The 13,110-nt window shown below is 39.5% G+C and overlaps 1 protein-coding gene across 4 annotated transcripts in view; it reads left to right on the plus strand.

Annotated features, from left to right (window-relative positions):
• Window positions 1-13,000, plus strand: part of LOC117393091 (disheveled-associated activator of morphogenesis 1-like) — a 37,083-nt gene extending 24,083 nt beyond the window's left edge. For 2 of the 4 annotated variants that reach the window (XM_033991267.2, XM_055232153.1), the window contains 23 exons: window positions 884-955; window positions 1,165-1,259; window positions 1,732-2,065; window positions 2,592-2,702; window positions 2,795-2,898; window positions 3,026-3,092; window positions 3,172-3,289; window positions 4,352-4,490; window positions 4,637-4,695; window positions 4,776-4,963; window positions 5,249-5,551; window positions 5,630-5,737; window positions 6,282-6,311; window positions 6,482-6,579; window positions 6,964-7,048; window positions 7,232-7,338; window positions 8,281-8,369; window positions 8,695-8,863; window positions 9,023-9,130; window positions 9,201-9,261; window positions 9,361-9,492; window positions 10,901-11,071; window positions 11,803-13,000. In XM_033991267.2, coding sequence (XP_033847158.1) covers window positions 884-955; window positions 1,165-1,259; window positions 1,732-2,065; window positions 2,592-2,702; window positions 2,795-2,898; window positions 3,026-3,092; window positions 3,172-3,289; window positions 4,352-4,490; window positions 4,637-4,695; window positions 4,776-4,963; window positions 5,249-5,551; window positions 5,630-5,737; window positions 6,282-6,311; window positions 6,482-6,579; window positions 6,964-7,048; window positions 7,232-7,338; window positions 8,281-8,369; window positions 8,695-8,863; window positions 9,023-9,130; window positions 9,201-9,261; window positions 9,361-9,492; window positions 10,901-11,071; window positions 11,803-12,012 — 2,958 coding nt within the window. In that variant the 3' untranslated portion in view covers window positions 12,013-13,000. The remainder of the gene's footprint in view (window positions 1-883; window positions 956-1,164; window positions 1,260-1,731; window positions 2,066-2,591; window positions 2,703-2,794; window positions 2,899-3,025; window positions 3,093-3,171; window positions 3,290-4,351; window positions 4,491-4,636; window positions 4,696-4,775; window positions 4,964-5,248; window positions 5,552-5,629; window positions 5,738-6,281; window positions 6,312-6,481; window positions 6,580-6,963; window positions 7,049-7,231; window positions 7,339-8,280; window positions 8,370-8,694; window positions 8,864-9,022; window positions 9,131-9,200; window positions 9,262-9,360; window positions 9,493-10,900; window positions 11,072-11,802) is intronic. The other 2 variants (XM_055232154.1, XM_033991269.2) reach the window with 1 other exon arrangement.
• Window positions 13,001-13,110: the final 110 nt, after the last annotated feature.

Raw genomic sequence — 13,110 nt, forward strand, 5'->3', positions numbered from 1 at the left:
GTGCTCTGGCCCTGGTCATAACTCCCACAATGGGGTCATGTGCACACTGTCCCAGATCAGCCCAGACTCCAATTAGCTCTTGATAGTTACAGCTCACTGGTGCCTAATGGGCCTGTAAGCTAAAGCAAAGGTCCTTTTAGAGCCCATAAAGACAAGGTCAGACTGGATTCTATTTTTGGGATTTCTGTTAAATATTGCTGAATTTGTAACATTTAATACAGATGACAGTAGCTAAAATTAATTTTCTTAAAATATAGCTTAGCTATAGTTGTAGGGTGTTGTCACTAATAGAAAATATCAAGTTCAGCATTTGTGAGTTTACTTTTTGGGTATTTCCTATTGGAATCCAACCAATAGGAAATGCTGGCTTTTGCCCCTCATCTGGGAGAATGACATCATCACATTGTAGATATGAAACCTGCCAATAAATGTAAAAGAGTAGTTTATTTTTAACATTTAAAGCAGTATTATTATGTCTGCTTGTCTGTTGGATGTTTTAGAAATAATCACAACTAAAAATGGTCTGTGCCCTCAATCCAAAGTTTGCTAATCTTAAGATATCCTAAGCAGCTGTGGCTCATCCTGAAAGTCGTTGAAGTTCTGCGGGATAAAGTGTGTCGCCCTACTTTGAGCTCCGGCTGCACTTGTGTTTAGGGCAAAACTGCTCTGCTTCTACTTTGATAATATGGGACACAAACGTTTAACTAATCCAACTGAAACTTCTCTCAAGGGTGAAGGTCTTATGCAAAACCGGTGTAATGAATGTGTTATGTGTTACTGTGATAAAGTAAACCCATGAACCCACAACTTTTTCCTTATGTATTTATTTTTTTCTAGAAACCGAATAATTTTCCATTTCATTTTCTCCTACTTTGTTTTTCAGGAACAAGAAGAAAACAAAAGTGCAACCAGTTGGCCTGAGTACTACATTGATCAGCTCAATTCAATGGCAGCTGTGAGTAATAAAAATCCTCTTTCACACTATTCAAAAACCATAGATGGACTTAATCAGAGGCGCATGCTTTTCTGGAATTCACAATAAACTAATGTCAAGTTATTTCATGTTTATTGCACTTTGGTTCACGCATGCACTGCCACACCCTTTAAGTTGTAAATCAAATTTTATAGAAGAGTGAAATTTGTTGTTTTTTTTCTATTGAACAGAGAAAAACGCTTTTGGCTCTGGAGAAGGAGGACGAGGAGGAGAGGAACAAAACGATAGAGAGTTTAAAAACGGCTCTAAGGACGCAGCCAATGAGGTGCAGAGATTAATTTAATGTTTACAGTTATCTTCATTTCAGTAATGCCACCTTCTCTGACCTTTTCTGTCACTCACAATACCTCTGACTATGGAAATGTGCCCTTTTAAAACAGACGTCTTGAAATGTCACAACAGATTTACCAGCATGCAAGTCTATATGAATCCTGCCATGATGAGACACTACAAGTAAACAGCAAACAAAAAATCCAATGTTCCCGCTAAACTAAACTAACTCAATTAAAAGAATAACTTTGGCATGATGTGACAGATTTGTTTTTTATTCATATGAGAACTAGTATAAGACCACACGGTAATAGTGTTGATGGATCCCCTATTATTTTTGTGTTGAAAATGACATTCTGTTGTGTCTGTTATCACTGCTGTATCAGAATTGGCATTGAGTATTCAGCCTTCTCAGTATCAAAATAGAGTTTGAAATTTCAATATTTTAACCACACTACTTTGGGCAGGTTTGTGACACGCTTCATTGACCTGGACGGCCTCACATGTATCCTGAATTTTCTGAAGACCATGGATTATGAGACCACAGAATCCCAGATCCACACATCGCTCATCGGCTGCATCAAAGCTCTGATGAACAATTCTCAGGGGCGTGCTCACGTCCTGTCCCACTGCGAGAGCATCAACATCATTGCCCAAAGTCTCGCCACAGAAAACATTAAGACCAAAGTGGCAGTGCTGGAGATCATGGGGGCCGTGTGTCTGGTGCCAGGGGGACACAAGAAGATCTTGCAGGCCATGCTGCACTATCAGCGCTTTGCCTGCGAGCGGACACGATTCCAGGTGGGTGGAAGGGCAGTGAGAGCTATCCAATTGATTTGACTTTTAATCTTATCGAAATCCAGTAGTTTTGAATGATTTTATGTTATGATGTTAGATGTTATTAGTTATTAATTTGCTGTAAGTCTTCCACAGTACGGCATTAGCTCCATGGAGATGAGCAGCAGGTGAAGCCATGATTTCAAGTTTAGATCTCTCGCCTGCTCATAGTAAGAATTGAAGCTAGTGTTATTGAATAAATGCAAGCTAGCCATACTGTGGAACATTCAAGGCAAAGCTACAATTCCTTGGAGACAAACAGGTGATGGACACCTCACTGGAAATGTTGCCATTTTAAATGGCGATGCTTAAAAGGCAATGCTTAAATAAAGAATGTCACAATTTCCACTTTGATTAAAATTGCCAAACATAAAAAAATAACATGCATACATTTTTGCCATATTACCCACCACTATGTGCAATGAAGAATAACAAATGGAACGAGGTGTTAGGATTTTTTGTAACACCTGGTGTGGTTTGTTCCTCCCAGAGCCTTATAAATGAACTGGACCGGAATACAGGCCGATACCGCGATGAGGTCAACCTGAAAACAGCCATCATGTCTTTTATTAACGCTGTGCTGAGTCAAGGGGCCGGAGAGGTGACGTTTTTCACGCCTCATTTCTTCACAAAGTCAAAGGGAACCTCAACATTTAGTATTTCCGTTAAACTTATTTTCTGTTTCCTAAAAAGACAAGTTTGGAATTCCGTATCCATCTTCGGTACGAGTTTCTCATGCTGGGAATTCAACCCGTGATTGACAAACTGCGCTCACATGAAAACTCCACATTAGACAGGTGAGACCAAATAAACATTCAATAATATGCTTTTAATGGGTTCGGGATGACAACAAATTAAGGCCGTAAACATAGGAAGCCCATGGTTAAACCCATTACTGAACAATGCTTCTTTTTTTCCTTTTAGACATTTAGACTACTTTGAGATGTTGCGAAATGAGGATGAGTTGGCAATATCCAAACGTTTTGAGTCGGTAAGAAGCAAGCACTTCTCCTGTTTTTGTAAAAGCTTTACTAATGCACAGCTTTACAAATATTTTTCCTGTCCTATAGGTACATATAGACACAAAAAGTGCCACCCAAGTTTTCGACCTCATTCGAAAGAAGATGAACCACACCGACGCATATCCGCACTTTATGTCTGTCCTCCACCACTGTCTCCTGATGCCTCGTAAGTGTCACAGGGCCTTAAAATGTACTATAAATACTGCAATCATAGCTCAAATAAAAACTTTTCAACACAATTAACTGAAAGCAGTGTATTACTGCTTAAAAGTAAACACTCGAACATACAGCAGAGCACAAGACTTGGGCCAAGAAAGATAAGGAGTGTTGACTCATTCTGATTAGTCCAGTACCGGTCTGGATAAGTGCATTCCAAACCAAACTAAATACTGGCTAATGGTGCCTGCTGTGCACTGTTCTACACTGGTTAGTTAAAGTAAATAGTGTGGATAATGATGATTCACAAGGAAAAATGTGCTGTGAATGCAGGCATATTGGCCATGTAGTTGCAGAGTAGTAAGCACTCTTATGTTACAGTAATTTCTCTCCAGATTGCCAAACTTCTTCCCATCATTGTGGGCATTGTGTTATTGAATTAGTGCTGTCAAATTGTCCATACTAAGTGATTATGTGAGTGAATGGTCCTTTGTCAGCCCTGAAATAAGAAAGTCATTGTCTATTCAAGGCAAGGAGACTTTTACCTCTAATCGGAATAAGCAGAAATGGATAGGTGAATCTTAATGGAATAATATAAAAATGGGGCTGATTATTTTAAGCCCTATAAAATGCAACATACAAAGCCTTGGTGTGCGGCTGTGGGACTTTGGGTGCCTAGCCAACTAAACAGTCAATTGACCAAAAGTTTTATCAGTTGACTTCTGACTAATAATCCTATTGCATTATTAGTATTCAAATGGAGAGCAGGAAAAAAGGTAAAAGCATGGAGTAGCTGTATATTTGGGAGGGAATAGTGAGGTCAGATGGTACAGGATCACATCAAAGAGGTAAGGAATAGTTTTTTTTTGTTTTTTTTTATTCGATTAATTGATAGACGGAGTATTTCTTTAGCAGACTAAGAATTTCCACAACCCTAATGTGCAGCAGCATATGGCAATGTAAACTTTTCCTTTGGACATAGATGAAGATTCCTGGCGTAGTAAATAGTTGAAACCTACACAAACACATGTCAGGTCGTATGGTCACTGAGGATGCCTGCTTGTGTTCACAGACAAGAGGAGCGGAAACACAGTGCAGTACTGGCTTCTGCTGGATCGAATTGTGCAGCAGATGGTCCTGCAGAATGACAAAGGTCACGACCCTGATGTCACACCCCTTGAAAATTTTAACGTGAAGAACGTCGTCCGGATGTGAGTCATATCTCCAGTGCTATCACACATGGAAGAGATTATAAGCACCAGATTGAAGGATGTAGACCAGCACTGGGTTAAAAATAGATTTCTTTTAAGTCATTTCCTGATGCAGTGTTGTTAATTATGTCTCGTTTGTTTGGCAGGCTGGTGAATGAAAATGAAGTGAAGCAGTGGAAAGAGCAAGCAGAGAAGATGAGGAAAGGTGTGTTTAATTATAATGTCATGACTAAATGAAAGCCGTACAGATGGGTCAAATGTTCAATGATGACTCTCGTTCAACAGAGCACCACGAGCTGCAACAGAAGTTTGAGAAGAAAGAACGGGAATGTGATGCCAAGACTCAGGAGAAGGAGGAGATGATGCAGACCCTCAACAAGATGAAAGAGAAACTCGAGAAGGAGAGCACAGAGCACAAAAACGTCAAGCAGCAAGTGGCCGAACTCACTGCCCGCCTGCACGAGCTCAGCACTGTATGTCATCCTCATACTCCCTGTAATAAAGCCTAATCTGGAAGCTATTACAGGCTCGGAAAATAACAGTGCACAAACATATCAGTTAATAATTATGACCATGATCGGGCTAACTACATATTATTTAGTGGTCTACATCACCCCATCAACATTTTTCCACAAGTTAACATTTCCCACCCTCACTGATCAAACCTTGATGTAACTGATAGTCAATAATTTTTGCCAAATTAACCATTTTTTATTAGCTCCCTGCTAATGCTGTGTCATTGCCTGTACATGTTTCAGAGACAGGCCACCATGGTTCCTGGTGGGCCGCCCCTCACCCCTGGCCCACCTGGAGGACCTGTGCCCCCTCCACCTCTGCCTGCGTTCGCAGGCATATGCCCACCTCCCCCTCCCCCGGGCGGTATGCCTCCTCCACCTCCCCCACCACCTCCCCCCGGTGGACCTCCTCCCCCCGGGCGCCCACCCATCGGAGGAGGCGTCCCCCCACCACCAGGAGCACCCTTGGGACCATCCCTCAAGAAGAAAAACATTCCGCAGCCTGCCAATGCTCTCAAGTCCTTCAACTGGTCCAAGCTGGCTGAAGTAAGGACCAATACCACAAATATTTATAATTATGTATTATTAAATAGTCATGTAATTCTCATAATGTGTCCTCTGCAGAATAAACTGGAGGGGACAGTCTGGATGGAAGTGGACGATGCAAAGGTTTTTAAAATTCTTGACTTGGAGGACATTGAAAAGACCTTCTCAGCCTATCAAAGGCAGCAGGTATGAAACTGCTGCAGTGTGTTGTTCTTTACATTTTTAATGTTTTAATTGCCCTGTTTTCATGCCAAGTCACTTGCACAGAACAAATTCACTTGTCAGAACAATAATCACCCCCATGAATTACTCTCCAAAATTAGCTTTCTTTTGTTGATAGTTTTGACTGGTTTTAATTACTCAATTGTATGATTTAAAATGCATGAGAAATCTGCTCAAAGTGAACTTGTGGCTGAAGTCAAACAGATTGCAAATGCTTAGGAAGAAGAATCACATTGAATGAGCATGACTTTTGACATGGCGAAAGTTTAAGTCCAGACACAGTCTTTTGATCGAAGTTTTGCTTGATTGGTTTAAATGCATGTGAACAGTCCATAAAGCATGTGCACATGAACATGCACACCCACATTGTTTTACATTTATTGACGTTTCACCTGACTCACTTCATCATGTCATTGATTAGCTGTTTGTTTTATGGGCTGCCGTCACAAAACTGCTTTACTTATTCTAATGAGTGCTTACATCTTCCTGCTTCTTGCCTGCATTGTAGGACTTCATTATGATCAATAACACCAAACAGGTGAGTGCGCTTACAGTAATGCATTTGTATAATGGTCTGTTTAAGTTTGCTATGAGTGGTTGTGTGTTATTGTAATGTTATGGTTCAGGGTGTCCCAGTCTATAATGGACATCAGTATTTACTGGGCTTTTACTAATATAAACGGTTTAACATTATTTCCATTCTTGCAGAAAGAGGCAGAAGATGATACACTTGGCTCCAAAAAAGTCAAGGAGCTGTCTATGATTGACGGCCGCAGAGCCCAAAACTGCAACATTCTGCTCTCACGGTAAGTTTATCTACAACTGCCTGCTTTTATAATCTATTTTTAAATGAACAGTATACAGGGGGAATAACGCAGAAGGTCCTCATCATGGCTCCTGTAACCATAAATAGCCAGTGAACCGTGTGCCTACAGACTCCATAGGTTTGCATTAAGAAAAATAAATACACGAGATGATCAGCCTACTGGATCAACCTCCAAAATTGCTTTTACCATCTATACATCAAATTGTTGAACAGCTGATTGCAGAAGAAACCAGTGCTGATTTTGAATTAAGTCCATTGCCTATGAAGCTGTGTATTAGGGAGATGTTTGCCAGGCAGATGTTATACCTAGTAATCAGTAAACATACATAAATACATTTAAGTAGTCAATTTTTGTGTGTTGCAGACTGAAACTTTCAAATGAAGAAATTAAGAGAGCGATCCTGACCATGGATGAGCAGGAGGACCTCCCTAAAGATATGCTGGAGCAGGTATGTAGCATGATTTAGTACCAAAGAGGACAGTATGTAGTGTGTGCTGGCTGAGAGTCAGTTTTATAAGCCCCTGTAAATGGAAAACCTCTGGACCAGACTAAGCCCACATCATAAACCCATCCACTGTCTTTAACGTAAACACAAGTGCTTAAAGGTAAAGAGCATATTCTGCCTTTTCAGCTGCTCAAGTTTGTCCCAGAAAAGTGTGACGTGGATCTGCTGGAAGAGCACAAACACGAACTGGACCGAATGGCAAAACCCGACCGCTTTCTTTACGAGATGAGCAGGTACCCACTCTGTAGTACTCACTCATCAATGGCTGTGCAAGTATTCGGATTGAAACTGAATCATGATCAGATCCCAATTCAGGTTGTACCAGTTTTTGGAGGAATGATTTGAATTTTTTCATGCGTGTTAAATGGTTCAGAGTGGAATTCATAATTTGTAGACGAGGTTTATTTATAAAGTCTGTCTTGTCTATCTTCATAAAACTTAAAAAAAGAATAAATCAAATTGAAAATGCATTTGCCATACTGCTCAGCCCCCCACTATTAAAGAACATAGTTACATAGTGCGCGTGTGAATGTTTTGGTGGAGACTCCGCCACCTGTTTGTCTCCATGGAGCTTTGCCTGGAAATGCCACAGTATGTCATCAAACTTATGTATCCCAATGGAGACATGCTATTGATACATGTCAGATCTGTGAAGAGGTGACCACGCTTGGAGTGAGAATGCATGTTCTTCAAATAGGCGATAAATACTTGGTTTAGTTTAATGCCATACTGTGAAACATTGCATTTATGTGTTGTTTTGGTAGACTAGTACTCTGAGGAACAAAAGGAAACAAAACAGACATTTTAGAGCTCAGGCTCGTAGTGCATCAATGTCAAACCAAACAATGTCCCAAACAGATCACAAGAGGCACAGTGTAATTAAATCCACTGTTACACAAGTTTGGTGAGGTCTAGTTTTTCACCTTTCCACCCAAGACGGTATGTAAAACAACTCACTGTGGCTTTCATCTGCTGTACAGTCTTTGGGTTATAAATTTATAATCCAAACTGTACCAAAAATAAAGTAACCCTGGTCACCCACACAGTACTTTTGTATAGAGATTACTTTCTGTGTCACTTCCTTGTTTATGATTTTGAAATAAATTGTGGATTTCCCTGTTTCTTATTTCAAATCTTGGTTTTGACTCATGACACATTTTCCATTGCGTTTCCAGAATAAACCATTACCAGCAGAGGCTACAGTCTTTATACTTCAAAAAGAAGTTTGCAGAAAGGATTGCAGAGATCAAACCTAAAGTGGAAGGTAAGAAGATTTTTTATTTAAGATATTATCATTGCAGCATTTACTTCTACTATTGCTACTATTACTCATTTTACTACTTGTACTATTACTATCTATAATAACGACACCTTTATTAGCATTAATAAAGTATGAACAAATACTTAATTTATAATGAACAAATGGTTTCATAAGAATGATTCGGGCTTTGTATCTATTAGTAGTTGCTCTTTCCTTTAATAAGTTATTATAGTGTTAAGTGTTATACTACCACTATTATCTCATTAACTGTCATTAACTTTATGTTTAGCATGGTAAAATCTATAATATCTAAATTTGAACATTTTAGCCCTGACCAGAGCGTCAAAGGAAATCTTGCACAGCAGAAACCTGAAGCAGCTTCTGGAGGTTGTACTGGCATTTGGAAACTACATGAACAAAGGTCAAAGAGGAAACGCTTACGGCTTCAAAGTGTCCTCCCTCAATAAGATCGCAGACACCAAATCCAGCATCGACAAGTAAGAGCTCTCCTCTGCTGAAATATTTAGAGGCCGTAAAACAAAGTGCTAAAAGTCACATCTGGAAATGAAAATATGTACTATGCGTTATATTTATACGTCAATATATTAAACGGCAGACTTTTTGACTGGTCTAAAATGTGCTGTGTGTCTGTGCAGAAACATTACTCTCCTTCACTACTTGATAACCATCCTGGAGAAGAAGTATCCAAAAGTCCTAATGTTCCAAGAGGATCTTAAAAGCATCCCAGAGGCAGCCAAAGTCAAGTATGTGATGAAAACGACTTCTGCCTTTCCTTTTATGTACACTGTTAACCGCATTTTATTCTGTGTGCAGCATGACAGAGTTGGAGAAAGATATTGGGAACTTGCGGAGTGGTCTGAAGAGCGTAGAGAGCGTGAGTAACAAAGATTTATGTGTTTTGAAGGAGTCATTTCTGGCTTCATAAAAATATTGAGTGCATCATTTTAATCATTGTCTCATGCTTATTTATTAGGAGCTGGACTACCAAAAGAAGCGACCACAAGAGCTGGGCGACAAGTTTGTGTCTGTGGTGAGCCAGTTCATCACTGTGGCCAGCTTCAGCTTCTCCGATGTGGAAGACTCTCTCACTGAGGCCAAGGAGCTGGTGAGTCTGCATTCAAAATAATAAAACCACCATCTCTCTCGAGGAAAAGTACTGCTCTGCTTTAGAACTAATGTGTTTTATTGGTCAGCCATGTGTGCAAGTCGAAAGTAAAACTACAAAGGCAGAGGGTTGGTCCTTGTGATATCATTTTACCGTTTGTGTGTCTCATTCAGTCCCAGTTGTAAAAGCTTTTGATCGCAGCTTGCGAGTCATTTTAGGAGACATCATAGGGGACAGAGTACTGCACATAACTTTAAAATGTGTTAATTCAGTGTAAGGATGACAGCCCAAAGGTGAACCGACTTTCAGTGCAATGCGTTTGTGTTGTTAAACTCAAATGAGCTCGTTTAAACCATAACAACCTGAAACCTGACCGTGTTCTCATTTCCTGGGTGATCCTCATCCTTTCAGTTTATGTACGTCGTTGGTTTTGTTGGTGCCCATGAAGTTTTTTTTTTTTGTTTTAATCTGGAGCAGGTTTTTGCCCTGCAGCGTGGCTGCTACATTGACCCTGTGGTCACATGGCCACCATTACTGTCTGTGAATCATTGACTGTGTCCTTTAGTTAAATATTTGAGTGTGTTTGCAGAGGTCCTGAAAACCTGGTAACCCTCACAAGAGCTTAGTGCATCAACTTTTTTGATATTTTTTCTATTTTAGACATTCAGTGAGATATAATGTTTTAATATTAAAGATGTTTGTGTAATCCCTCAGTCTTTCAGGCAGAGTCCATAGCAAAAGAAAATTGAAAACTGGACTTAAGTTTTGTTTTTTTTGTTTCTGTGAATGCATTTCTCCACTCATCAGTTGACAGATTACATTTTTTTTTATTATTATTAGTTTATAATTGTCTAACTTAAACAAATCATATGTTTTTGCACTGAAAGAGGTCTGCAGGTTTTCAGAGGTCTTGGCAACAGGAGGTTAAGATTAATATTTTGTTCAACCACAAAATGAATAGCATTTGGGAGCAACACAATGAACAAATTAGTCACTTTTACTAGTAATATTGAAACATTTAACCCTGAATTGCCTTGACATTTTATTGAGTGAAGTCTCTCCCTGTAAAGTACAAACTGGTCCTGTTATTATGGCAGAACTCTTTAAAGTCGCATGCCCTCTGTTCTTACATCTGGACGTCCTGTAACATGCTGTGAACATGTACCACAAACACTGCCTTCATTTGAGCTCTGGCTCCAGTCTCCGGACCCCACCATAATCAGTAGCTGGTCAATCCTGAGTTCACTTCAGCTTCAAAGCTCCACAACTGGTGCCCTCGGTCCGATTTCAAAGAGCTGGAACCTAATGAGACTCTAGTAAAAAAGTCAGAGTGAATAAAACCCTATTTGGGCTCTGTCCCGCTGTAAATCTAACCCCCTGTGCCCCTTTTCTCTCTGTGGTCCCTCAGTTCCTCCGGGCAGTGAAGCACTTTGGAGAGGAAGCCACTAAGATGCAGCCAGACGAGTTCTTTGGCATCTTTGACCAGTTCCTGCAGTCATTCAGTGAAGCTCAGCAGGAGAACGAGAACATAAGGAAGCGCAAAGAGGAGGAGGAGCGTAGGGCTAAGATGGAAGCTCAGGTGGGTCTGCTTATCTCTCACAAAACACAACTGGTGCAGTACATAACTTTTCTGGTTGGAGGGTCTTCCTCCTGTTTGTCTCCATGGAGATGCTATTGCTTTATATGGAATATTCTACAGTATGCCATCAAACCTATCCATCCTGCATTTATTCAGCTACTTATAAGTGTTTTTGTTGCTCAACACCTTAAAACTCATTGTTACCGTGAGAGATCTCCCCAGATGTGACCTGCTGTCATCACCTGCTTGTCTCCATGGAGATACATACACAACGTATGCCATGCTGTGGGACATTCAAGACAAAACAACAATATTTTTATAGAGTGGAAAGTTTTATAGTGAACCCATTTAAAATATTTATGTATTTTGAATTTATTGTCCTATTAAAAAAGTTTTAGAAATCGTATTGTTACCCAGTTTAGTCCCAGAAAAATAGTTTTCCAAGACCAGGACTAAACCAATTAAAAACGGGTTAAACCTGAGTAAACTAAATGAGGACTATGAAAGCGGGAAAATAAATTCTAAACAAAAGAGCCTGCAAACCAGTAATGGCCCTTGTATCACATTTTGATAACCCCGTTTCTTGCTATGCTAATGAGATGAGAACATATTATAAACATGAATATATATAAAACATATTACCTATTTTGTGTAGGTAGTGTTTTTGTGCATTGTCCCTGATAATTAAATAAACAAACGTATATATAAGTATATCTTTGTGTGTTCTGCAGCTCAAAGAACAGAGGGAAAAAGAGCGAAAGGCGCGAAAAGCAAAAGCCAATGGAGAGGACGATGGAGGGGAGTTTGATGACCTTGTGTCTGCTCTGAGATCAGGAGAGGTATTTGATAAAGACTTGTCCAAAATGAAGAGAAACCGAAAACGCATCAACAGCCAGAACACAGACTCGAGAGAACGGCCGATCACAAAACTCAACTTTTAAACCACAACAAGAAGCAGCATGTTTGTCTGTTTCTTTGCTTTATGTGGATCCAAATGTCTTTACAATGCATCAACCTGGAACTCAGCACATTTATAAGAGAACATAACAAAGAAGCCAAACTTAAATACTGGACAAAATGAGACGATTCCTGCTGGATATTTATTGGGAATCTGCTCATATGAATGTTCTCCATCTTCCCTTCCTCGCAGTGACCTCAAAAGTGCTACATTTCTCACAGATGCTGTTTAACATTGTATTCCATCTGTGCTCTTTTTGTATGTCAAATCTATGCACAGTCAAATCTTTAATTATAAGGGGCCATTCTTATTGTAATAGAAGGACTTTTTTTCACACAAGGACCGTCCCGATGAGTTTTGGGACAAAGATGGACCTATTGAACGCTGACAAACCATTGCAGACCAAACTTTCCCAGGACTGAAACGCAGGGTCGTTCAACAGAAGAGATGTATTGAAAAAGATGTTTTTGTGTGTTTAATATTGTGCAACATTTTTATATATGATCACATTTGACCTTTTTGTCTGTTAAGAGCTGGCCTTAACTCTGTCAGTTTTAATAGTTGAGTTGGTACTTAAAGGCCTGGGCCTAATTTGCTATAGTATAAACTAGTGTGGACACTCGCATCATCATTACATATATCTATATAAACTATAACACTGCGTGCTTGGTTCACAGGCACATATGAAGTTACGCAAAACATCATTCTATTCAGAATCAGGCAATACACTTTTCTCCTTGTATTGAGAGTATCCTTTACATTGTTTTGTAAATGCCTCTGTGACAATGGATGGATTTAAACAAATTAAAAGCAGAAATAATTTTAATTCAACTCCTGATGAAGACATCATTTTAAATAATTCCTAATTGTGTAAATCCATCCACTATTGCAGGTTTCCATTGGACTTTTGTAATTTAAACATTGCCTTTCATTGTATAATGAACTGATGAAAATAAATTGGGATAATGTGACTTGCTCTGTACGTGTTAGTGTTTTCTGTTGCTCTGGAGCCCTCACTGGTCATGTGATTTGTTGCATTTGAGATTAGAATCAGTGGTTACAATATCTTATAACAAACAAT

Source organism: Periophthalmus magnuspinnatus, chromosome 24, assembly GCF_009829125.3.
Source record: "Periophthalmus magnuspinnatus isolate fPerMag1 chromosome 24, fPerMag1.2.pri, whole genome shotgun sequence".
NCBI lineage: Eukaryota > Metazoa > Chordata > Actinopteri > Gobiiformes > Gobiidae > Periophthalmus > Periophthalmus magnuspinnatus.